Raw genomic sequence first — 27,348 nt, 5'->3', positions numbered from 1 at the left:
TTTAATTACTAGAAATTATTTTATCTTTATTTCTCTTGTAACCATTAATACCTTGTACTTGTACTCACTTAAAAGCTGTCTTTGTGGTTAAATTAACTTATTTTATTTTTTACTCAAAACTAATCCAGTGTTGTGTTTAAACTGAACTGTTTGGTAACTCCAATCAAAGTAGCAATCTGTTGGATATAACCCCTTACAGGGCCAATGGACCTCTAATATTTGAACTATTGAGGAGAGAGCTGGACAGGACAGAACACATGTTTTGGGGGGAAATTTAGGATTTCTAGTTTCTGTAGTTGTGAAAATAAGCTTTTAGTTGCAAATCTGTGCAATATTGTCTTGCCAAGTCTGCAGACAGCTTCATTGCTTCTGATCAAGCTTATAGCTGTCCAATATATCAGCAGAGGGAAATTGAAATGTTTCTTTCACAGATGCTATTTAGAGCCTCATGGGCAACAGCACTGCCAAGAATCAGGTCAATTTTAGTCCGTGACTATTTGGGAAATCTATGAGCAGCAGAGACATGCACTGAAGCCACTCACTGGGGAGAGGAGGATCCAAAAGTAATTATGACCATTAGGGAAGCTAAGAGGCTCTTGGATGGAAGAGAAAGAAAGTTCCTTCTCCATTCCAGTAGCCAGAGGAGGCCCAAGAATTGACCAAGAGCTGACATTAAAGACTGAGCCTGTAAGCAGTGTTCAGGAACAGCACCTTAATAAGAGTCCTCTGTTGCCCCTTTTTGTTCTGAGCAGCTAGTCAGAGTTCAGACCATGGTGAAGTTCCAGCTGGAAGCAGAAATTGATGGAGTCTGTTTTTTGTTATAATACAATCTTGTTTATTTTCAAGGAATGCACAAAGTCCTGCTCCTCTGAATTCAGGAGGAATGAAAAACAAAAGGAATTTACAACTCCAAGTCTCTTTAGCCAATAAGACACAAAAGTGCTCTTTCTAGCTTTTCCCATGATCACATTGTACTCTCCTGCTACTACTTGGCTATCTTGCTTTTTTGCCTCTGCCTCTCTCTCCATTCTTGTGTGTTCTCAGTATTCTCTCACACACCTGGTCACAATACACAGTGGAACCACCTGGCCTGGTGCTAGTTTCTGGGCAGATCTATTAGGCCTTCTTTAGGTATAGTCCCTTAAGTGTTTCGCTCAACTATCTTAAGTGAAGGGCATATTCACACATCAGTTTGAACAAGGTTTTAACTCAGCCCCAAGGGTTCAACCAGCTCACGTAACACCTTCCTGACCCTGTCTTCCACCATCAGAAGGAGTTTGGGGGCGGTGGATGGGTGAGGCAGACTGACTTTGTTCCTGGACCTCAGTGGAGCTCATCTCATCATTCTGGCTAGTAAATTCCATTCTGTGGCTAATGAGCATTTGGTAATTTTTCCCTAAAAAGTGACTTGCAAATGGGGGAGAGGTGGAAAAAGGGCTGGTTTCCTTTTTTCTGTTTATAATGCAAGAAGGCAGCCTGAAAGGTTTGGTCAAAAAATTAATTGTTTATAAATATTTTATTTTCTTCTGCTTGTTTTTTACATCAGTAAATCTTGGCTACCATGATGCAACAGTGACTGAAGAGCTAGTGAAATTATGCCATCACAAGAGTTCAGAGGCTGAAGGTTGAGCAATTGAGAGAAAAAGACTATTTAATCAGACTCTTCAAAACCATTTCTTTGTTTTTGTGAGCACCTCTTTGGCTCCAGTGCTTAATAATGTCTGGTACATTGTGCTTGGGACTTTCAGTACGTATTGCTGAAGGGGAAAGAATGTTGATATTTTATTTACAGTTCACTTTTAAGGGCATCCTGGATACCTGGCATCCAACATCTGCAGGGCTAAACATTAGACACCACTTCGCCAGTCATCTGGAAAATGGCATGGAGAACGACGTAATACAAGATGTCCAAACGACAGCCATTTTGACAGCATTCCAGGAAACATCTAATTTACTAAAATGAAGAAAGGCCACAGTCATTCTTCTCCGTGATACAGAGGTGCAGCATGTAGAGACTACAAGTTCTAGTACACAGTGTGTTGTGCTTTTTGCCCTTAAAAAGCATAGCATCATTGAAGTGTAGGACTTCTAGTCCAGTCCCCTGCACTCAAGGCAGGACTAAGTATTACCTAGGCCATCCCTGACAGGTGTTTGTCTAACCTGCTATTAAAAATCTCCAATGACAGAGATTTCACAACTTCCCTAAGTAATTTGTTCTGGTGCTTAACTACCCTGACAGGAAGTTTTTCCTAATGTCTAATCTAAACTACTCTTGCTGCAATTTAAGTCCATTGCTTCTTACCCTATCATCCGAGGTTAGAGAACAATTTTTAATCCCTCCTCCTTATAACATCCTTTTATGTATTTGAAAACTGTTATGTCCCCCCTCAGTCTTCTCTTCTTCAGACTAAACAAGGCTTGTTACCTTGTCAAAGAAAGTCTTGTAGGTTGGACTAAACAGGTAAAGAGATGACCTCATTTGTGTTTGTCCAACAGTTTCAGCAGAGTCTCACATGCTGGAACTTGTAGTCCTCATAGGCTGTGCCTCTGTATTAAACACAAAGACCAAGATTCTTTTTTTTAAATAGGTACCTGCAGTTAGACTCCTAAATCCATATTTAGGTATCTAAACAAATGGCCTGATTTCAAAAGCACTGAATGCCCAGCACCTCCCAGTGACTGTGTTTTAAAACTTTGGCTACAAGGAGTAAGCAAAATAAGGCATGGTACTTCAGCATGTGTGTAACTTTAAGCATCTGAGTAGTCTGTAGACTTGAGTGGCCTTGTTCATGTGCTTAAACTTATGCATAGGCTTAAGTACCTTACAAGATGGATAAGAATCATTCTTATTTTACAAAGTGGGAGACTAAGGACCTGAGACGTTAAGTGTCCAAGATCAGATGTCAATCACATAGCAGGCTCCATGTCTCTGGAAATCCAGTTCCCCACTCTTTCAGCTGAACTACACAGGTTGCATTGTTGCACTCGTGACTTTGTCTAACCCTGAAATAATAGAAGCTTTTGGCACAGAATCATTTAGGTAGGTGTTTTATCTGTGTATACATCTGAACCACTAGAGGTCGTAACATACCTGGATAAATTAGGATCATAGTAGTTAAAGGTAGAAAAGCGTTATTAGACCAGCAAGTCTATTCATCATGTATTCAAGTCAAAGTCCCCTGGCAGACGATATAGTTCTGTCCCTGGCATAAAGCCCATAAACATTTGCCTAAAGTTAAACCCATGCTTAAGTGCTTTTCTGAATAAGGTCCGAAATCAGATACGAAACTGATAATTCAAGCTGTCAAAGCCTATTTTTGCTCGGAAACCTTTTTAGATATTCAAACATTTTGGAAGGTAACACCATAATAAATAATAATTCCTAACTCTTATTTTGTGCTTTTCATCCTTAGTTCTCAAAGCATTTTACAGAGGCGGTCAGTAGCAATATAAAATTTTATGTAGTATTTTTACAGTGCACTGTTACCAGAGTCTGGCATAAAAAAAAAAATATATATATATATCAATCAAACACTCTTTCAAAAGCTGCCCTTTAATTATAAATGTACGTTTTGGAGCGACAAGACTCAGGGACAGAGCAGGTTTTGTGCTCGTAAAAGGCAGGTAAAGAGAGAGCCTCATATAGCCTCAACTAGCGTCTGATAATCCAAATGGACTCTTGAGGCTGCAGGATTGTTTGTGTGTCCATGATTTGCATGTTACGACTCAGGTTCCCCATCACTTGAGGTCTTTAATCCAGCATGCTCCCTTCTGCTCTGGAGCATCTGGAAACTCCTCTACCCAGCTCCACAAGATTTTCAGGAGATTTCAGGGGATGGAGGAGAGGAATCGGTGAGCAGCAAACTCCTTGGCATGTGCTCCTCCAAAAACATTGTATATCTGAGCATTAATGATGCTCCTTCTTGCAACAGTCACTTAAATAATAAAAATACAGGGGGAGCTGGTAGAAGCTTGTCTGTTTAGGCTGCCTAACACTTTCCATTACAAAAGGATTCTTGTGACCTTTTTTGAGAACTCTAACAGCTCTTTTGTGTGCATCAGGCATTTGATATTTGGCAAGGGGACAGCTCTTAGGGTACAGAAATGTCTTTTCTGGGTCGCATGAAATTCTTTTCTAGTTTTGCTGAAAGTCACCATTTCCTTTTTTTGTTTTTGCGTTGCTAAGGAAAATTCTGGCATGTCAAAATAATAATAGTGCATAAGAACATTCACAAAGCCTTGGCCCATGCTGCCACCAAAGGATCAGCAGACACTAGGGACACCTCTGAGCTGCTAGAACAACTCTAACAGAGAATGGGAGATGTGATGCTTTCCAGGGTTACCCAGGGCTGTGAGGCACCATGCTATCTTAGCATGAAGAAGTTTTGGTTGTGCATGTCGGGGGTCAGCTCCTCAACTCGATGGACAACACAAGTGCTGCCTTCCAGCTCTCCACAGCCCCCCTCTTCAGCCCCATCTCCCTACAGGTTAGTGATAGGCACACACTGAGTATCTCCCTGGAGTGCCCAGCCCCTGATCCACTGGATGTTTGCAGTATTCACCGATGCGCTGCTTCCGCAAAAGCAGGCCATCTCAGCTGATCAAGTTCCATCTCAGATCACCACTGTGCTTGATCTGTTTATTGTGAAATCAAGTATATGTTTGTTTCCCAAAGCACAGATTCAAGTAATAGCTAGTAGAAGTATTGGAAACAAATGGTTATGTTTAAAATAAAATTATAACACATTCTAGAACCTAGACTTAATAAATTAGATACTCTCCTGTCTAGTAGAGTAATGCTAACCCATTTAGTTTACAACTAGGCTGGCTGTGATCCTCCTTTCATAAGACCGACACACTCTTAACTTGTCTCCCCAGTGAAGGATCCCGTGTTTCCCTTTGTGGCCCTGTATATGCCAGTCTTATACTTTGTCTTCTTTCACAGACAGAACACCTCCTTGCTGATTGCTTTTCTCCCCCCTGTTGATTTTCTCTGTTGCAGATTTTGCAGTCTTTTGACTGGTATTCAGCTGAGTGTGCAAACAAGCATCCATTGTGAGGCAGACAATTCATACCTGGCCAGACAAAAAGAGAAGCATCTATTACCTGAAAAGAACATGTTGGAGATATGTTATCTGGTGACCTGCCTTAACTCCCAGATCTTAGAAAGATAATTTTAGTATAAATACCTTACATGCCTTAAATACTTATCTGTACAATATTTTGTAATGCCCTGTGCCCTCTGCCAGTTGGCATCAAGAGGTCCCTGATTCCCGAAACCACCCACAGTCCCACCATGTGGCCCCAGTGGTGCATCCCCGTTATTCTGCAGGCCGCACATGGGCAAAAGCTCCCTCAAATCCTAGGGGGATGGGGGAGAGAGAGCGTGCGCTAGGCCAGACGCCATCACACCACCCCTTGACTCAGCACCTAGCCATAGTGACCCAACCCCCACTCTGAGATAATGACCTTCTCTTGCTGCTGGGATATATAGCTAGTTCTGTGGCTCAGTTGGGAGTGGTCTGTCCAGAAGATTTAGGGTTAAATGCTGCTGATGGTACACAATGAGGCTTGTTACAGTTGTACATAATAGAATTTGTTTTTACCTTTTTCTCAAAACAAAAAACCTCTAGGACCTTACATACAAAAATTATGATAAAAGAACTTTGTTGGGGTTGTGAAAGTTAGTACATGTCAGATTTACAGTTGCATATACAACTTGAATTCCCCTCCTCCCCCACTTGTGCATTTATCCTTGGCACTGAATGAGGCAGAGGAAAAAACAGTATATGACCATGTAACTAAAGACTGTATTATGCATATGAACATGAGTCAGAATTAAGGTTACTTGGGCAATTGTAAATCTGGCATTTCCAACTTTTTAGTGCTTGACTTTGCAACCCAAATAATGTTCTTATACCATATAGGAGCGTTTTAATGTAATTTATTAATAATGATTCAATAATGCCCCATCGCTCCAATCAAGATTGTGCAGTGCCTAGCACAATGGGATTCCCAAACACCCAGTAAGGGACAGTCCCGGTCTCAAAGAGTTTACAGTCTAAGGACCTGATCCAAAACCTATTAAATCAATGAAAGTCTTTCCATTTACTTCATAGACTTTGGGTCTAACCCTAAATACTTTGCCCTGGCACCTACTTTGGATCAGTGGGTAATGTGCAAGCACAAGAGAAAGTGAAGAAAATCATAGCTGCAGAAGATGCCATGCTGCCAGGGAGAAATCAGCTAGGAGGGGCAGTCATCTGCCTAGAAGCCCTTGAATCCAGAGAGCTGAAACTTCCTTTCCCCGTGGATCCCTGGAAAAAGAAACCTCCAGCTGCAGAGTCATCTATTAACAATAATGGATTCCATTCTTATTGAACTGGAGTGTGATCCACACACTGACACTTAAGCTTAGTATTCTTTTTACGTGCCAGTAGTCTATCAGAATGCTGGCACTGCTGAGAGGATGATGGGTCATATACATGGTACACTAATGGAGGTAAGTGTTGTCCAACATTCCTAGCACAGGAGGCTTCATAAGTTTAATATTCATAAAACTTAAGCAAGCATTTCCCCTTACGTGGTTGAGACAGGTTGTCATTGAACTGAAAGACTGCCATGGGAAACCACTGTGGGCTAAACTGCGCCTTTGGCTATGTCTATTCAGTTGCCACAGATTCCAAGGGAATCTGTATTCACAAGTTTGAGGACAGAAATTGTCCCTTTGGTAACAGCTGTTTCCAGGTAAGTGTACGCACATTATCCCGAGATCCTGGTCTAAGTCAGTGCATCCAACACATAGTTTTACATAAGAACTTGAACAAGATAATTTGCTTGTGGACCTGTATAAATAGGTTTCCAGCAGTCAATAATCACAACAGAACTTTTCAAGCCAAATTGATCACTGATGTAACCATAGGCAGTGTGAGAGTCTTTCCTTTGGGGAGGCTACAGAGCACCGGAAGCTCCCTAAAAGCAGGGGGGGCCACTGGCACCCAGACCGTGGCCCCCCTTTGAGGCCCTACCTGCACTGCGCCTCTTCTCCCCAAGGTCCCACTCTCGCCCCACTGTCCTGCCCCAGCCTTATGCTCTGCCACTGGGCTCCTCGCTACCCCCTCCTACCCACCATGAGCACCTCACTACCCCCAATACCTCCTCACTGCCCCAAACCCCACAGGGTTTCTCACTGCTCCCCAGGGCTCCTTACTGTCCTCTCCCCAAGGATCATTGCTGCTCCACTATGCCCCGCCCCCCCATACTCACTCCCATCCTTTCCACCTGATCACCCCCCTGAGGCCCTGGGAGGACAAGGGGAGAAGCCCGTGCTGCAGCTAGGGGAGGCAGGGCGGCTCAGGACTGAGGCTGCCCAGGGAGCTCAGGTTAAGCTGACCCTCAGGAAGCAGGAGCTCTGTGGGTACCGCCGCTTTCCCTTGAAGTGTGGAGGGTGATGTGCTCATTCAGTCCCCACCACCGACGGGTCAGCAAGCTCAAACCGAGACAGAGAAGCACCACCTCCCCTGGTCAGCAGCGAGGGGAGCCAGGCCTGGGCCCCTGGGCTGCACCCTTGCCCTGCTGGCGTCCTGCTCTGGGCTCCCTGCCTGTCTGAGTGCAGTGCCACGGACAGTGCGGAGATGCGCATGCAGGCGGGCAGCTGCAACACCACATTGGGGGAGGCAGAGGAGAAGAGGAAGAGTGGGGATTGGACCTTGGTTGAAGAGGTCTGGGGGGGCAGGGCCTCGGGGCAGAACACAGGCGGAACCACGGTCTGGTTGCCAGTGCCTTCCCCACCCCCACATTTCTAGGAAGCTTCCAGCACGTCTGGCCGGTGCAAAGCCAGCAAGCCTCCAACAGGAGGTGACCTGCACCACATCTGCCCCTTGCATGGTCAACTCTTTTTATTTTGGGGAAGCTTAGCCAGTAGCTTCAGCCCTGTTACACCAAAGATAAATTCAGCCTCCTGTCTTGTTCATTAAACTCTGGAAGATTTCTCAAGCAGAAGCTCTTGTTAAGAATTAAATGAAAGTCATATAATCACTTAATCACGTGTCTGTATAGTCACAAGTAAGCTACATGTCCTTTGACGGTAAGAATGATCACAGACTCCTAGCAAGTGGAAATGGAAAAAAATTGAGACAGATCTCCAGCTGATATAAATCAGCCTTCTTGACTTCAGTGGAGCTACTGTATTAGATCATCTACTCTACTCACCTTCTAATGCACAGACAGGATATGAGATACTTAAACTGACTTTACACTTGATCTTATCCCAAAAGCCATGACAAAGGTGATGAGAGCGTTTATTTGACTATGGATCCCTACTGAAGTATTACATCAGCTCCACACTAAACAGAGGATATCAGCTAGCACCTCAGAATACAATTTTGCTTATCTAGGTAGCTAAAGCCAGCTGTACACTAAAAAGTTAGCTTGACCCAGCAATGTTGCTCAGGGGTGTGAAAAAATTCACATCCCTTAGCAATGTATTTAAGCCAACCTAACATCCAATGTAGACAGTGCAAGAAAAGTTCTTGGGAAGGTGGATTAATTACAGCAATGGGAGAACCACTCCTGGTGCTGTAATGAGAGTATCCATGTTGAAGTGCTACTGCGTTGTAGCTGTGTTGCTGTAGTGGTTTAAGTGCAGACGTAGTCTGAGGTACCTGAGGGTAAGCCCATGTATACACTACAAACATTGGTAGATGCAGGTTACGTTGGCATTAAACTTCCACAGTTAGAATATCAGTTGTGTTGGCGCATACTTGTTTCCTTGCATAGCGCAGTGCATACTCCCCAAGACTGCTTGTATTGATGCACAGTGCAGTGCACCCTGGGTAGCAGCTTTTGTAAGAACCACAGTGGCAGAGGAATGCAGTACTATAAGGAATGCAGCACCTTGTAAGGTGGTGCTGTGGGTTTTAGCAACCTGCGGCAAAGGAAACCAGAAATGTGAACTCAAGACTGGTCAGATTCAAAAAACTTGTTATGAATGATTGTTGGGTGTTGCTATATTTGTTGAAGCTGCCTTTGTATGTTTGTTGTGGCAGTGTTACACAAGACACAGAAAGGAGGACAGTCTTTGTCTGAAAGAGCTTAGAATCTGAAAGACAGAAGCAAGGAAGATACGACACACAGTAAGGGATTCATTTCAGTTTAAATTTAAGCAGGGGAAAGAGGCATTTCAGGGGCTCCTTACATTCCAAGATACATTTGCTCTAGTTTGCAAGCGTTCATAGATAAATTGTCAAAAGCTGTCGCCCTCAAGCTCTCTGCCGTGGATTTAAGAAGGAGACAGCACTAATTGCAAAGGAAACCTGTAAAGCACCATGCACATCTATGGCACAAGATAGAGAACAGTAAAGAATTTGTGCCTAAGGTGACAGCCAAAAGAATGCCTACTTCTTAAATCTATTTCAGTTTTAACTGTCTAGTGAAAAAGCAGCCATGGGCTTGCATCTCCACTGCCCATAAGCAGAACTTGGGCACAGTGTAGAGTAGGGACTGACAGGCAGCTCCCTGATTCTCCGCTGCCCAGCTCTGGCATAATTTAAAGCTGCAAGGGAACCTTTTTAACTTGAAACAAGATCTTTCCTCCCCATGACCCTTCTTTCCCAGACACACTCTTCCCCACCTTTTGCTTCCCTTTGTACCAGTCCAGGGGGTCCAGCACAGGAGGAAGTGGAGGCGGGTGGTAAAATTGACACAGGAGGTGGCTCTGACAATTTTTTGCTGACAGAGATTTCCAGTACAAATCTGCAGCCACTTTCAGTTCACCCTGCCCCACATAAGCAAGACAAAGTAAACTTGATGGACTGGAGAATCCAGCCCAATAATATTAATCTGACAGAAAAGAAACCAGTTTTCTTAAGTCTCCTTTCAACAACACAGACCAAACTACTGATTCATCTGCCTGATTCTCATTCTGGGTAGCTCTTACTTTGCATTTGAGTTCTAACCACTCCACCCCTCTCCCTGAAGTGAAATCAACAAGAAACTTCCTGTTTGTGGATGCCTTTTGTGATGAATCCAATTACTGCAGTTTTTTCAAATTAGCCAGGAAGAGGCTGGATGGGAAACAAATGGAACTGGGAAGATTGAGTGGTATTGGGGACAGATTGCTCAGAAGCTGAGCTCTACCCAAAAGAGTTCAACTGGGCCATGTCTACAGCCAAGAATAGATGCCGCCTTTGGCCTTAGTCACAGTATTTCACAGGTCCACAAAGAGTCCTCGTATGGAAGACAGTCAGACTTCAGGTGGTACCCCAACAATTTCCTGGGCCAACATTAGTGGGAATAGCCTTCTTGGCAATGTAAGAATTTGAACACCCTCTTGGCCCATTTTAAACCCCTTGTACCGTCAGACCTTATCGAGACTGCAGATCACATTAATGACAACCATGTTTAAAACCAGCTCTTGCTAGAAAGGAACTGATAGTGTTCTAAACCCTGGTGTAGACAGAGACAAATGATATGATATTTTTAAAGGTGTTGTAGCATAATCCTATCTGCAATTACCACACATATCACTAGAACTACTGGGCAATGGAGTCTGAAATGATCTGGCTATGCATTTACCTAAAGAGTTCAGACAGATGGTTCTAGGCAGAGTCCATGCCTGTTTCTTTGCTTATCAACCGGACGATATGACAATTAAACACACACCATAGATCTTTGGGAAAGTTAAACCTTGAGCTGCATGGGAGGCTGACCGGACAGAAGGTCACGGACAGTGCTACAGTGGCACAGAACCTCTGGTCATCAAGCCTGCCAGGGAGGCTGTCACATTCCAGGGTGCAATCCAGCCCAGTGAGAGGTTGTGTCACCTCCTGCCCCATAACTGTGGATGCCTCACAATGTTGTAGCTCCCAACCTGGGCCGCTCACAAACAACCTAAAAGCATGCAGGTCACAACCTGAGTGTCTGTGTATAGGTACAGCTGTGGCCCAGCAGCTCTGAACCCAGCAGACTGTCAGTAACACAACAGTCACATTCTGGCTTCCACCAGCCTTGGTTACTACTTGCTGGGTGGCTCCAAGACACTCCTATCCCAAATTTTCCTCAAAACATGTTCTGTGCTGTCCAGATATTAGACATCCATTGCCCCCGTAAGGGGTCAATATCCAACAGTTTGCTACTTAAATGGAGTTACCAAACAGTTCAGTTTAAAAAAGACAAAATAAGTTTATTTAACTACAAAGAGAGATTTTAAGTGAGAACAAGTATCAGGTATTAAAGTCAGAAATGATTACCTGAGAAATAAAGATAAAGTGCTTTCTAGCAACTAAAACTTAACAGGCTAGACTTGGTTCAAGATAAAATCCTTGTCATGTGTTCACAGCAACATTGCTGACCAAATTTTCAAGTCAATACTCTCCCAGCCCTCGAGAGTCAATGGGCTGGTTCCTTTGTCGTCTTAGATTAAAGAGAAAGATGAGGGGCGAAATACCCCAGTTTACTTTTATATAGTCTAGTCACCCTATGAAATGCATTTTCTTGAGTATTATCTCTAGATAAAGTTCCTTCCAGCTGTGAGGATGGAGACATGGAGTCTCATGGTGAAAGAGGTGCCACAGGGTTGCTTGCTAAAATGCAGATCGATTGGTTCCTGCCCCCTTTCAGTGCTAAAGAACAGCCACTTGACTGGTGATTGCCAATCAAATTTGATTATACCTGGCTAGAGGCATCAGTTTGTCTTTGAGAAACTGGTTTACCCCCTTTTGCTGTCCAAAGGACCCTGTTTACTACTTAAATGTATTTTACCTCAAACTACATATCTTTGTTTAGGATAAACCTGTTTAACAACTTCTGTTGAATCAGCGCTACATGGGATTGAACATGTACTATCATCATCACAGAGGGGGAATTCATAACTTTACATATAATGTTGCTATAGGCATTTCATCATGATATTATTGACCAGTGAGTTATTAGTTTTCAATGATACCTCACAGGGCATATTTTATACAACGTTTATTACAATAGTGCGTAAATACAGGGATGCATTCCGTCGCAGAAGGATGCGATAAAAGTATTGAAAACCCAGACTCTTATGAATGTACTTATTTCTGATGGTCTGCGGTGTCCCATGGGAGGTGGAGCTCATTGCAAACCAGTCACGATCTCAGATGTCCTTAGCCAGGAGAGAATCCAACTGAAGATTTTTGGTGATTTAGTATTACTTTAAAAATATCTGCATATACTCAATCACAGCTTCCATCTGAGATTACATTTATACAGGCTTCTCAGTGAGAAGCCTGGACACTGAATTTTCTTTTACATTTGGTAGTACAGAACTAACATTAATGGAATGCAAGTTTTTGCGCCAATAATGGTTTGAGATCACTTAAGAAATAAATGTCTTGGCTTTGCTTCAGAATTTCCTTCAGATGTAGAAGACCATCATCTGAGTATAAACTCACATTCTATTAACAGTCACTTAACCAACTCCTTCTGCATCAGCTGTGTATAAATCCACAATGCAGAACAACAACAACAACAAAAACAGACTATTCCAACAAGGAATAAAAAACAGCAGCGTGATCGTATTATCACCATGAAATTCTAAGAAGCCTTTAAGAAACAGCTTGGGAAACTACTTTAAGGACCTGTCTCCTGATCATGTACCACTAATCTCACCTCTATCTAAACTCACCTCCAATCTCACCTCTACTGATCTCACTAATCTCACCTCACTACTAGAGAGACATTCACCACTTGGGGGAAGTTCAGAGGAGAACAACAATATTCAGAGAGCTAGAGGAATTGACTTATAAGAAAAGGTTTAAAGGATTCAGTGGATCTGATTCTCCATTGCCCTGCACTTTGTATAGTCATTTACACCAGTGCAAATCAGTGTCATGCACTACTAGTCTCATTCAGTTGCTCTTTGCAGACACTTTGCAATGATGCAAGAGCCCATTTCAGCAAACCACTACAAAACATGCTTAATGTTAATCATGTGTTTAAGCCCATCCCTAACCAGAAAAGTACTTAAGCAGTACTTCCCAGATATTGCAGTCTTTAAAATATTGTTGCCATTTGACCTGAGTGGTTAGCCAACATTTGGGGCCTTGCAGGATAGTTTCTGTTAAGAGGAGATATGATGATAATCAGGTATATCTTTGGTGCAATCCTTTTTATGTGCAAAGAATATACACAAAGTCATGTTTCCATAAAACACACTAGGACCAAACAACTGGAGGCAGTTTCCTTGTTCAGAAATCCAAGCCAAGAAATTCAAACTAGTACTGGGCCCCAAAGAAACCCTCTTGGCTTCCTCTAAGGGCCATATTACCAGTGATTCTCTGTCTCTCTCTCTCACACACATATAGGCAGCTACAACCAAATCAATGCCCCAGTCCCTGTGTTAGTCCCAAGGAAACTGCTCACCTCACATGGCTCAGTTTTTACTCAGGCCTTCCTATGCTGCTCTGTGCCTTGAGCAGTGGTTTCTGTTGCTTCAGCTATCACTAAACAGAAAGGAATGTAATTGCTCTCTCATTTAGGCTGAATTAGAGGTGACTGCCTTGCCCATGAGCTTCAGCAAGGTCTGTAATTGCCTATAAATTAAAGATATGCTTGTCGACGTAATTATATATAAAACCAATATAACAGCATACAAAACCATCTACTGTTTGGAGATCTCTGTAACATGTAGGCGAAAGAAGAAAGCAGCTTCATAAATTATTTGGATGACTATTAACTACATTCATGCTCGAAAGTAGCATTAATGGGACTGGATTCTGATCTCATATTATATCACACTAATGCAATTCTTTTGGTTTCAGAGGAGTTACACTCATGTAATTCAAGAGTAACAGCAGAATCAGATCTTATATATTATGCAATTTATGTGCTAGATATATTCTTCACAATGTAATAACTGCATGGCAAGTTCCAAGGATATACTACAATTGTGTGAATACATCTACTTGGCCATACAAAAAACTTTCTCTGTTGGTTGTTACAATCATTTCTCTGGTTTCCATTATTGGTTATGAAAACTCAATGCAGATTATACACTGCTACCTGTTCATATCGTACACAGACATCATAAGACTTAGTGTCATCTATTCTATACGATTAATTAAACAAGGAGATAATTTACAGGAAAGTTACTAATTCAATTAATGCAATCAAAACAGGATTCTGAAAATGTGAGAAATGTTCCCCCTGCAAACAATGTGGGGCAGAAAATGATGCATTCTGGAATTGGAAGGGCAACACCAGAGAGACTGAAAGATGTTAAGGGAATGCACCATATACCCCAGAACTACCCTTCTATAAGCCCAGCTGCTTTTCAGTAACACCATTAAACACGTGGGAATCAATTGAGGAAAATCTCCCAATTATGATCAGCTCATGACAGTGAGCCATTGGTTAAATCATGACTCTGTATACAAATAATGCCATCCTTCCCTCTTTAGCATTGCCTCTGCCCTCCAACCTATATATTGAGTCTTTCCTTCCGCCAAATAGAATAGCCTCCACCCCTTAAGGCCCTGATTCAGCAATGTGCTTACCTATTCAGCACAACACTAACGCGCATGAATAACCAAGCACACACTGGTGTCCCATTGATGTCAATGGGATTTAAGCGTGAATTTAAAGACAAGCACATGTTTCAGTACTTTGCTGAATAGGGACAGATTTAAGCACATACTTGAAGTTAACAAGTGTTTTGCTGACTTGGAGTCCAAGTTTGGATCTTCCAAGTCTGTTTTCCTTGCCTGTGTGCAATGGCCACAACTCACACCCCTGTCCCAAGGCTCGGAGGGCTTCTCCTGTCATAATGGACAAAGCCAAACCTTCTGGGGCACACTGGCACAGTTTCAGGTGAACAGGCATTTGATGAAACAGGCATTTGATTCTCTTCAGGAGCTCTGAGCACATTAATGGTGCTTCTGGCAGGAAGGCAAGAAACAGAATAAATACAGCATAATTGGGGGGAGGGAGGAACAGTAGCCTCTTTATGCTTCGTACAAGGTAGGTGGACTCCAGTTACAAGGACATTTGCCTCCCCACCACCTGCAGACGACACCCTTAAACTTTGTTGGATATCATACAATCAACACCATCTTTCGTTGTTCTCGTCATTCTCTTTAGCAGGCATTGACAATCATTTATTAACATAGGGGCTGCACAGATTAAGGCCCAGGGCAAAAGTAAACCCGCGACAGAAGCCAGCACTCAAAAGGGAGAGAGAATATTATTTTTCAGAGAACATTTTCATGTTCACTTTGAGTGAAGACTTGGCCGAGTGTGCTGTTAAGACACTGATCACTTGGGCACTGCATCCAGCGCACTCTTGCATGGAGACCGAGTTCTGACTTCAGTGGATTTGAAGGGGTGCAGCACTTCTGCTGAGCAAGTTTCCTCAGGATAAATTTAGGAGCCCAAATTTAGGCACCAAGGTTTGAAAATTTTGGCCATTAATTATTATTATTATTCATTTATAGGCATTCCCCTGCAGCTCCACAATCTACTCCTGCACAGAAGGTGCAGGTCCATTCTTAGCCTTGTACATGCCAGGCAAGTCTTCCCCAGTGCGCCAACTTTTGATATGGCCTCCTCGCGCTAAAATACCCTAGAAGACTGCATCCCCCACATTCTGGAGTGGAGCCTACGGGACCAGGAAGAGACCATGAAATTAGTTTTTATTTGTCACCTAATCCATTATTTGAACCTAAGTTATCAGATGTGAAAGACAACCCAATGTGCCACCTAACGAAATGGAAAGTGAGGAGCAGTTTTCAAAGCCAGAAGTCTGGCGCCCTGTGCAAAAAGGCAGGGGAACTGTGCGCCAATCTGCATGTGCAGTTACCACAATTGTACATGCAAATCAGATATTTACACACACAAATAGCCTGTTATATGCACAGTTACCACTGTGATATCTATATTAGGTGCTTGTTTTCATGACCTACCCTAGGCTTCTGAGTTTTTTAAAATCTTTCCCATAAATGTAAAACTCAGCTGTACATATTTTTGTGCATAACACTGTGCAACTATTATAATCCAGTGTTCTTAAAGGCCTCTGTCAAACTGAAGGATGGCAAAGCAAGTTTCCTGGCTGTTATTTAAACAGATTTACACCAGTTTATTGGATTTAATTCATCCACACTGGGTTTTAATTAAGTTGAAAAATATCAATCTGTAGTTTAATTAGAGGCCCAGTCATCCAGTGAAAGTGACCAACATTCATATAGTCTCTAATACGACTAGAATTAACGCATGCCATGTTGCACTGTGGGTTTATCTAAAACTGTCAATGCATACTTAACTAAACTAATAAACCGAAGAAAAACAAACATAGAATTACACCCATCGTGTTCAAAATATAAGTTACATTTATGGAAAATCCAGTTATTTTTCGGTGACAATTAAGTGTGAGACTTTCAACTTAGTAAAGTATTCTTACTAAAATAGTAAACATAATGGTAAGCGACTAGGACCTGATCCAAACCCTATCGATGGACAGACTGTTATTGATTTCAGTGGGAGTTGGATCAAGCCCCAGATAAATAGTTGAACATTGAAATTGTTCTTGAAGCCTGAATAAAATTGTATTTTAAGGCATGAGGACAGAAAGGTTTATTCGGTTATCTGTTTTTGAATATGTACGAGTCAAACCAAGTTAAGGACAAGTCTTTTTCTTTAAAAACAAAAACAAACCCTTTGATTTCAACTCCACAGCTAGTTACAGAGCTATGAGTTTGTACAAAGTTTTGAAAGACTTGTGTTAATGTTTCCCTTACTTTTCATTATTTGCATTACATTAGTTTTATTCTTTTATTACCTTTTTCGACAGGTTGCGTCGTAAGTTCACCTTTAAAGCTATTGGGCTTGATCCTGCTCTCATTTAATTCACTAGGTGGTTAGCCACTGAGTTGAACTGGAGTAGGAATTGGGCTTTTTCTCACCTTCTCAGTGGAATCCACCTTTCACAAATAGAAAAGGAGCTAAAAATACATCATTTTAACCAACAACTTCCCTACTGTTTGTTCTTCCAGCACTCTGTACTCACAGCTGGCCAACACCAAATATTTACATAAAATAGAAAAAGATGAATGTTTTGTAGGGTTTACCTTTTGAATGTAGCACACTATGAATTCTAAAAGAGAGGTTCTATAGGTATGCGACTTTAGATTTGTGTATTGCTATTAGGGAGCAAATAGATTATTTTAACAAGACCAGTTTTTACAATTTAAAAGGTTTCAATTGTTTTATAAACTAAAAGCACAACTAGAAACACATGAACTAAAAATATTGTGAGGAGAAAGTACATATAAATGGGTATATTTACTAATCCCTGCATATACAAATATATACATACAAGCCAGTGGAATAATTAAAAAAGAGAGGACAGATTCCAAAACCCTTACTTTTATTGAATAGTACCTCACTGTATGAGTGGTCTCATTGAAGTAAACAGGACCACTCATAAAGGTGCTATTCAAGATGTCAGAACTTGGCTAGAACTTAATACACCAGCACCAGTCTGGTGTACTTATTTCTTCCCTGATGGGAGCTGAAACTTTTCTTCAGTTCTTTTGTGTCTCGGTATGTTCTCAAGGAATGTTGTACCAAGTCAGCTGGTTCAGTGACTTTCTTTATAACTTTTACATTTTCTATGCATGTTAGTTCCTTAAAAAATCATCCCTGAATGCAAATGGAATTTTTCTGGGTGGAGTAAGATCTGGGATTGCCTCAAGGCTTGCACAGATGTGGGTCTTTAATACAACCAGTTAAACCGTCATTAAGTTTTTCTAATATGCTCTTCTAGATAATGAAACCTCCATTACATGTTTGATAAGTCTTCATTCCCATAAGATTTATGACCTTTCCCACACCCTCCCCCCAACGCTGAGCAACTGAGCTCCTACTGAACCCAATGGGAGCTGTGAGAAGACAGTATCTCTGAAAAGCAAGCTATTGCTCAGAGAATGAGCTTCCATGTACCCCAGATCAAGTGATCTCAATATGCATGAAATTTACGTGATGCAGACAGCCTCTATAAGGCCTATGCACTACATGTGTCTCATTTAAACCCCATTTTGAAGGTTTAAGTAGCTCCATAAACCTCATGCTGGCCCTCTGCATGGGCTGAAATTTCACCCAGTGCCTTTGCACACACTTTCCGTAACTAATATCCCCCACAAAAACCTGTATCACATCCAGGAAGCAGCCATTCTAAGTCCTTTATTATTATGCAGCATGTATGGTACACATCAGATAATGTATCATCATCAGTCTAGATTTTGGTCAGTCCCTGCATGAGTACACATGACTCCCAGTCTTGTATCCTTGCACCACAGCTGCCCATTGTCCTTATAGGGAACATAGTCCCTGCTCCCTTCGATCTCTTCTATAGGTATTAGGTGCTTGGAAGTGGCCAGTGAAGACAGGGCCATGACCTTACATCCACACTGCACAAGTCACCAGAGCTGTCATCATTTGGGAATGTATATATGTATATTAATATTACTTCATTGTATCCCTCTCTCCCAATCCTTCATTTGTGTTCTTAGACTGTAAACTCTTCAGGACAGAGACTATTTCCTTAATATTGGTTTGTACAGTATCTAGTACAATGGAGCCTCTTGGTAATCCTGTGATAGAATAATAATAATTATGCAGGAGTAAGCTGCACCCTTTGCAAAGGTGGGACTGTCTTGCCAGGACGTACAGCCTGAGATCCTTCAAGAAGAACACCGACTGGTTCGATGAACTGACTAGCTTAATTTATAGCTGCTATGTATCACCAGAATGGCACAAAGAAGTCAGAGCATTTTGGTGAACCCGGCCTTGCATTTCCTTATATTTCAGATTCTGTTTGTGTTAAATTTAGTTTGTTCTCATGAGATGGTCCTTTTTTCACATAAGAAATAAATCCAGGATAATTTAGATTATGGAAGAGTGTTTGTAGCACGGCTATGTCTTCTGGTTTCTCTGCAGATTGTGAGATATTGTATGTATGAAAACTCAAATGGACCTCACATTTTCAGAGATGTTCCTGACTATCTTTCGCTTTTGTAGTGGCCTTGGTCCTCAGCCCCAAACAATATGACTAGCCCTTTATAAAGGAAGCTGGGTCTTGAGACTCACTTATTTTGGGAGGAGTCTCCAGGGAGATGGTAAGGAGCAAAAGAGCAGTAGACACCTAACAGAATAGATTTTGACCTAGGAGGACAGTCTCCATCCATATCCTTACATATTGTAAGGCCCTGTAGACAGCTGAGACTCCAGGACACCAAGTTAGGTGGTACCAGTTGGTCCTCATGTAAATAAACAGAAGTCCTGTCCTGTTTAAACCACTTGCCATGTAAGAACTACGATAGGCAACCGGTATTCTGGCTTTTGTGTCGTTTTCTGTGAATTGGGTCTTACTCTCCCACCCACTGTGGAGATCTTCCTCAGTACTAGTTGGAAATATTAGTTTTGTAGGTGGGGAATACTGTTTCCATGGCAATGGTTTTTAATTAAGATGGACATTTTCAAAGGCATTGAGGAGATTTGGGTGCCCAATTCCCATTCAGATTAATGGAAACTAGCCATCCAAATCTCCTGTACAGTTCTGCAAGTCCCACTCTAAGTAACTATATGCAGCACTGTACACGACACACAAGAGGCAGCCCTCGTCCTAAGAAACCTGCAACCTATATAGGCCAAACACCACAAATCAGATATCAAATGCACTGTAAAAGGCAGTATGCTCCTGAGGATAGGGGTGGACTGGGAGCCAGAAGAGCTGGGTTCCTGAATCTGCCACTGACCTACTATATAATCTTGAGCCAGTCACTTAACTGGTTTCCCCTCCCACCCATAAGCGGCTCATGAACCGCCCATTCGGGGAGGCTAGCCCCTGGCCCCACCCCTTTCGCCCAAAGCTCCACTCCTTCCATCCCCTCTCCCATCAGAGGAGCTGGATGGGCCCAGTGCCGGAGTGCCACAGCATCAGTGCTGAGTGGCCTGAATGCCACAGCACCACCCCACCTCAAACCACCCTGGCCCCAGGTTGGCCAGCTCATGTCCCAGCGCTGCCCCTCCCCAGCACCAGCCCACCCCAGCGCCTCCACTGATGGAGTGCCAGACTAGCCTGCCCAAGCACCAGCACTGACCCAATGCAGACCCAGGCTGGCTAGTCTGCCCCAGCCCCTGGAGCACCCCTGGTGCACCCCCAACTCCCAAAGCACCCTTGGCTTGAGCCACGCCCCAGCACCAGCCCAACACCACTGCCGGCAGGTTAGCCCAGCACACCCCAGCCCCACCTCACCCCTGCCCAGCGGCACAGCACTGACCCACCCCTGCCCTGGGCTGGCCAGTCTGCCCCAGCCCCCAGAACACCACCAGCCTACACTGTGCCACGGCATTGGCTTGCCCCAATGCCAGTCTGCCCCACCTCCAGGCTGGCTGGTGGCCAGCCCACCCCCACTGCTGGAGTGCCGGCCCAGCCTTCCCCAGCGGCACAGCACCGACCCACCCCGCCTGGACCCCAGCCCCCGCCTGCTTCTGCCGAGAGGCTGGCTAAGACTGCCGCCGCAGCCAGGCCCACACAAGGAGGACATAGCAGGAGAGGGCGGAGTGTGGGTGGGGCCCTACATACCTGGCACCCATGCTCCCACCCTTTGTCTGTCTTGCCTAGGTGTAAGCTCTTCGGTGTTGCAGCTGTCTCTTACTATAAACACACACAGTATCTTGCTCAAAGGGACCTTTATGTGTTACTGTAATACAAATTAATAACAATAAAGTGAGACTCAAATGATGGCTTATTTTAAAGCATGTGTGGAGGGGTGATTAGTTTATATTTTAATTAGTATATATAGTTTAGTTTAGGATGCTTAAATTGTTATTGATCTGGGTCGGCACTGGAGGGATTTATTTCAAACATGAGCAGTTTTTAAAAAAATTCAGTGTAAATTGAAAGATGCGTCATTTGGACTTTATGCTGTCATGTGACCCTTTTCACTATGATTTAATGTATGGGGTTAATTCAACTTGCCTGCACTTAATCTGCATGGTAACTCAAACAGCAATTAGTTCAGCAGGAACAGACAAGATTCTACAGTTCTTTAGAAACTTAGTGCCAGTCGTTACAAGAATCAACCAATCTTGCTGCACATTTCCCTACATTCTCTGCCAATGTTTCAGCATTTGTAAACAGCCCCTCAGGGTTTTCGTGTTTCCACTACTTGAAATCCTCTAGTGAGAATGAGGCTAACACCTCCCACTGCACAGCAGTGTTAGTAAAAATGCATCTAAGTTTTCTGGAGAACCTGTGCTGTAATTACAAATATAGGCATCAGCATCCTGCGTAATGGTACCTGACGTTATCACCACTAAACGATGGTTACTAACCTTCCGTAACTGTTGTTCTTAGAGATGTGTTGCTCACATCCATTCCAATGTAGGTTTGTGCTTGCTCACAGCACCGCCACCAGAAAGATTTTCCCTCAGTAGTTTCAGTCAGGTCAGCCCCCTGGAGTTGCGACCTCATAGTGCCTGTATATAGGGCCCTGCTGACCTGCTTCCCCCTCAGTTCCTTCTTGCCAGCTAACTCCAAAAGAGGGCAAGGTGGAGGAAGGAAGGTGGGATGGAATGGACATGAGCAACACATCTCGAAGAACAACAGTTATGGAAGGTTACTAACTTTTTTCTTGGAGTGCTTGCTCATGTCCATTCCAATATAGGTGACTCCCATGCAGGTGCAGGGAGGAGGGTTTGGAGTTCATTGACAAGCAGACTATAGCACCCCTCTGCCAAATCCAGCATTGTCTCTGGCCTGCTGAGTGACAGCTCAATGAGATGCAAAAGCGTGGACCGAAGACCACATTGCTGCTCTACAGATGCTGCTGTACAGATGGGAGGGCAGGCATCGCCAATGAACTTTCAGACTGCCAAACACACACACTCCATGACCATTCTGCGGCTAGTCAGTTTAACTGAATTCCCTTTTTCCAGGGACTCGTTGCTGTTGGGATAGGATTTCAGTTAGAAGCTGATATGCAGCATCCTCCAAAATAACTGCCGATAGACACACTATACAGAACCACATCATTGCTGGGGATTAAAATATAATTCTGATCTCCTCAGCACCCTGGCATCAGGAACCTTTCCATCATTTGCCATGCTAGTATTCATGACTCTGCCTCTGTGGTCCACCAAGCCTTCCAGAATGGAGTGAATAATAACTTTTTCAGTTTACATATTCACTTGACGCATTTGGTGGGCAAAGTATTGAAAACCCATCCTCTCAAATCCAGCTATTATCTCCAGACCTTTGCTTAAGGCAACCACCTGTGGCTAGATCAGTGTTAATTGCCTCATAAACCTGAACAATAATGACCCTGACAGCAGGGAGGATTGAATTAAATCATGATTTAAACCACCAAGAGAAAATCATTGATTTAAATCAAGTTTCCCATGGACACTTCTTCACATATTTCTTAAACAATGGTGCAAATCTGATCACTAAAACATGTTAATTTACAACTCAATACAGCATTTTACAGCATCTAGGAGGGTATACTCTGTAATTTTTTAGATTACTAAATTAATAAAAATCAAGTTAATAGTACAGCAGTAGTACAGCAGCAGTACATTAGGAATGGTAAGAACTAAATCACACACACACAAACACAATAGCACTTATATTTTATTAAATTAAATCTTAAACGTTACATAAAAGTTTCACATCTGCAATTGCACCAGTCTCCTGAGTTGCTGGCTAATGGATGTCCTTAAACACTTTTTTTTTAAATTTTCAAATTTTATTAACTAACCTACAAGTCATCACAACACTAAACGTATGCTGTCCTTAAAACTTCTACAACGAGCTCTCATCTTCCCCACTCCCACTGTCATTTTCGTTCATAAACAAACAGAAATACGGGTTTTCCTGCTTTTTCAACTCGCAGTTGATTTCTTAGTTTGAGTGAATAATACCAAATGATGAAAGTATTCTCTCTGTGAATGCAGAGGAAGCTACTGCTGTGAAAAGTTGGCTTAGCAACTGAAGGAACTCTGTTTCAAAGTGCCTGGCTAATGATTTCCACCAATTCAGGGGAGTGACTGTACAAAACATCATCAGTAAACATGTACTGTTTAAATGGTTCCGCTCCAGCCCTGAAACTTACTATGACTGGCATAACTGAGGAGTGATTTTGAGATGACCATGGCATGGCAGCATCATCCTATTCAGAAGGTAGGCATCTCCCTTATATCTGGGGTCAAGACTGTTCGCAAGAAAATGAGGTGGAGTTAGTGCTTGATCCACTCACTTCTTTATTGCCTGCAGTTTAACTTTCTGGGGAGGTATTTCTTTCTTCAATGTCTCTTGAAGTGCCTTCCAAATTTTGACAGCACAGAAATGCAGCAACAATTTCTCTGAAGTTTGTTTATGGATATAGGTTTCGGTATACTGAGCATATCCTCTACAGTCCTCTTGAATCCAATGTTAGATACTTTGGATGAGATACTTCCACTTTCAGACCATCATGCCCAGCCTGCGGCACCGGGACCAGCTGTAGTCCATGAAACTCTAAGCTGTGGCCCTACAGAATGACTGCATTCAGAACAAAGGGTTGGTTGGATTATGAATTGAAAGTGTGCTCCCTGAGCTGAACCCTGCGATTTTGAAACAGAAGCATTTGAATTACTATGGCACGGCATTGCCACCTCTTTCAGCTTCCCTGCAGCCAAAGGAGCAGCTCTGGTGTGAACCAGGAGCACTCTGAGCGTGGCTGTCCCTACCCTGCTGCAGATGCTAGGCAGTGCTCCTCCCTGAAAGGCAGGAGAGAGTATCTCTGATCCACTACTGTTTCTCTGCCAGGTGGTGGAAATCCCAGGGAGAGCAGGACTCTGAAAACACAAAGTATTAATTGTGGCCCTTTTGAAATAACTCGTTAGGCCTCCAAGCTGAGAAGGCTGGATAGGAACAGAAGTAGAAAAAATTAGCAAGGGAGCTTAATGCCAGGAGATTTAGGACCAAATCCTGTGCCAAAAACTCACTCACTACAGTGAGTTAGCGGGCAGCAAGCCCGGTGTGGATCTACAGCACTCTACCTGGCCTCACACCTACTTGCTGTGTAGACAAACCCTTAGACTACCTGTAAATGGAAAATTTAGATTTAGTAGTATTTTACCCACCCCTCAACCACTCCTTTAAGAAGGTATTAATAATTATTTGTTACCATAGCACCTTGAACTTCTCATCAACGCAATGGGGACCCGATTGCATAAGGCACTGTACAAACACATTCAGTCACTGCCCTGAAGAGGTTTTCAATGTAAACCAACAGAGAGTGTCAGGGGAAAGAGAGGCCCAGACATGTGAAGTTATGTTCCCAAAGTCACACAGCAGTTTAGATGCAGCCAGGAATTAGAAGCAAGGCCTCCTGACTCCCATCCTACGCACCATCTGTTGGACCCCACTGTCCCCCTCTTTGTAGTGATTACACAAAATCCACATCTTCCAAGTACCTTATAGACATCAACTAAACCTCCCAATGACGCTGATTTATTATCTAGGACTGATTTATTATCCCCATTTTATAGTTAAGGACACAGACCCAAACAGGCAGGCTGGCCACACAGCCGGTCACAAAGAGATTTGAAGTGAGCTGAGAAGAGTGTGTGTCCCTATGGCCCAGGGCAGCAGCTCTCAACCTTTCCAGACTACGGTATCCCTTTCAGGAGTCTGACTTGTCTTTCATGCCCCCAAGTTCCACCTCACTTAAAAACTGCTTGCTTACAGGATGAGACACAAAACTACCAGTGTCACAACATACTGTTACCGACAGTTTGCTTACTTTCTCATTTTCACCATGTAACTCTGAAACAAGTCAATTGCAATATGAATACTGTACTTACACTTCAGGGTGCAGCACCTTGCACGGTGTAAACAAGCCATAGTCTGTATGAAATGACAGTTTGTGCTGACTTCGGCAGTGCTTTTATGGAGACTGCTGTAAATAGCAGGCAACTCTCTAGCTGAGTCGATGTATCCCCCTGGAAAACCTCTGCCCACCCAGCTTGAGAACTACTGGCCCAGAGCTTCTCACTGCAGGGCTGGTCCCTTTCCAACAGCGCAAGTGCCATCTGTTCCCAGCCTTAACTCCCTTCCCTGGGGCTTCTGTTACCCGGTCAAATGTCCCTGTCAGGCCTACCCGCATCTAGCTCTCGACAAAGCCCCTCCAGCCTGGTGCGTCCTTCGCTCGCCACAGCCAAAGAGCGTTTCAGGGGCCGAAGCCTGAGAGCAACTATTCGTCTCTAACTCCGCCTGGCTCCGGGCAGACCCACGGGCCCGCGCCGCTCTGAGCATTGCTGCGCTCAGCCACCTGGGCCACAGCCCGCCCCTGCGCACACGGGATTGGTCCCGCTTCTGCCGCCCCGCCGCGGTTGGCTCTGCGGGCCCGTCACTCCCGCAGGTGTTGGCGGGGTCCCCTAGGTGCGGGCGGTGCCCGGCTCCGTCCCGTGCGAGTTCGGGCCGCGGGCGCTGTGTGGGTGGCAGCAGCAGCAGCCACCGCCGCCCGGTAGTGCCGGAGCCAGGCGCCGTGCGGGGGAACAGAGCTGCTCCCCCTGCCCGCTGGGGGCCATGGCTGGAGTCCCTCGGGGCGTCGATCTCACCTTCCTAAGCGAGGAGGAAGCCAGGCAGATTTTCCAGGTGCTGGAGCGGGACTCGGAGCTCAAAAGGGCCGAGAAGGACCGGATCAGGTAGGAGGCGTCACTCCGGATCCTCACGCGCCGGGGCTCTGGGCTGGCGGCTGGAGCCCGCGCTCCGAGGCGTCCCCTCCTCCCTGGCAGCGGGGAGAGGACTCAGGAGCGGTCCCGGGTTCCCGTCCGGGGGCTCGGCAGCCTGCCTGCCCCGCGGCCGCGCTGGGCGGGCCGGAGAGCCCTGGCGAGCTCGGCTGCGGCGTCTGACGGGCGTCAGACCCTTGCGCGCCCCGGGCACAGCTGCGCCCCACGCTGGGTGCACGGGGGAGTATCCCGCAGGGCCACGGGTGTGTGCGTGGCCCCCAGGGGCTGGGTCGGGGCAGTGCAGGTTGTTAGGTCGTATTTGCTTCTCTGCGTGTTGGGAAGGGGAGGCTGCAGCCCCGCTGTGAACACTGCCTCGCTGCCACCCCCCCAAGCTGGCACCTTACTGGTAGCCGGGTGCTCCTGTCCCGGGCCAGAGGATTTAGGAGCAGTTGTATAGACACAGCAAGGGGCTGGCTCAGAAGCACCTGTGTGTGTGTGTGTGTGTGTGTGTGTCTGCGGTGAGGGGGCAATGAGGGCGCTGCCGGGTGTCTGTCGCCCTCTCTCCGTTGGCGGTGTGGGGGGAGTCTATGGAAGGGGAGAAGCTATTCTGCCATTTAACCTGCCCGTGACAAAGGGTGTTGGCTGCAGGTTAATTCCTGGTGAGCCACAGAATGGCATGAACGCTTGATAAGAGCTGCAAGGAAATGATCCACGGCCCTTTGACAGCTGTGACAGCCTCATGCATCTTCCAGACTGACTTTTGTCCACTCTCCAAAATCCACTGACTGAAAGGAGTAATAAGGCGATTCACTGCTAGGTCACCTGTTTGAATTCATCCTCGGTCAGTGATAGGCAAGAATCCTAGTTTTCCAAGATCAAAAAACCATAACAATCCATGTTTTTCCACCATTAAAATGAAACGCTGAATTTTAGTTTCCCTAAGCATTATATAGTTATCAGTTGATCAGTGTTTCATTGATGTTTATCAATGTGCCCTGCCTACCAGTGTCATCCATCATTATAATAAATAAAATGTATGGAATTGCAATTTGCATGTCTTACATATACCAAATTCTTCCATGTCTGTATTCTATATTTTCAGAAAATTGTGAGTGTTTTTTTTAAAAGGCACCAAAAGTAAAGCTCCCTGCCCCGGGTGGCGGGGCTTGGGCTGCAGCAGGGCTCCTGCTGTCAGCTGAAATGTTATTAAAATATGTGGAGATCTGTTTGGCCCACACAAGATTGTGCCTAGGCTTATATGGCTCTCTTGGTTAATACGGTTTAGCATCACTGGAATAAGTAACAATGGTACTTTCAGTAACATTTAGTTAATATATGTTTTTCTTTTTTCACAAAATGTAAAAACTAAACATTCTCTGTAAAAATGCAAATTCTGTGTTTGTCCATGACAAACTGATTTCTAGGATCCCTGGTGATGGCTCTAAGTGACTTAGGTGAAATAACTGGGTGGCCTCAGTTCCGCAGAGGCCAACCACTGAACAGAAATAGCGGTTGATCTTTAAGAGGTATGGTGCCTCTAGCTCAGATCTGAGGTGCCGGTGAGATGGTGTGGGGAAAGCTGGCTAGAGTCTCCTGGCATCTTTCATGAGC

At 44.2% G+C, this 27,348-nt stretch overlaps 1 protein-coding gene and 1 long non-coding RNA gene across 4 annotated transcripts in view; one reads left to right on the top strand and one right to left on the bottom strand.

The window, feature by feature from the left end:
- Positions 1 to 507: 507 nt before the first annotated feature.
- Positions 508 to 25,962, bottom strand: LOC137162916 (uncharacterized). 3 transcript variants are annotated; one of them, XR_010922563.1, is made up of 4 exons: positions 25,627 to 25,962; positions 4,805 to 5,075; positions 2,426 to 2,547; positions 508 to 1,954 (listed from the first exon to the last, which is right to left on the bottom strand). It is a non-coding gene; the product is annotated as an uncharacterized lncRNA (long non-coding RNA). The 3 variants fall into 3 exon arrangements; XR_010922564.1 differs by lacking the exon at positions 25,627 to 25,962 and adding an exon at positions 6,160 to 6,278; XR_010922565.1 differs by lacking the exon at positions 4,805 to 5,075.
- EXPH5 (exophilin 5) overlaps positions 25,595 to 27,348 on the top strand; it is a 46,275-nt gene continuing 44,521 nt past the window's right edge. Inside the window, exon 1 of the mRNA XM_067562814.1 lies at positions 25,595 to 25,713. Coding sequence (XP_067418915.1) covers positions 25,595 to 25,713 — 119 coding nt within the window. The remainder of the gene's footprint in view (positions 25,714 to 27,348) is intronic.

This window comes from Emydura macquarii, unplaced genomic scaffold (genome assembly GCF_026122565.2).
Source record: "Emydura macquarii macquarii isolate MOO-44397 ecotype Brisbane River unplaced genomic scaffold, CSIRO-AGI_Emac_v2 contig_2473, whole genome shotgun sequence".
In the NCBI taxonomy this organism is placed as follows: domain Eukaryota; kingdom Metazoa; phylum Chordata; order Testudines; family Chelidae; genus Emydura; species Emydura macquarii.
This window is presented reverse-complemented; position numbering and strand designations above follow the sequence as displayed.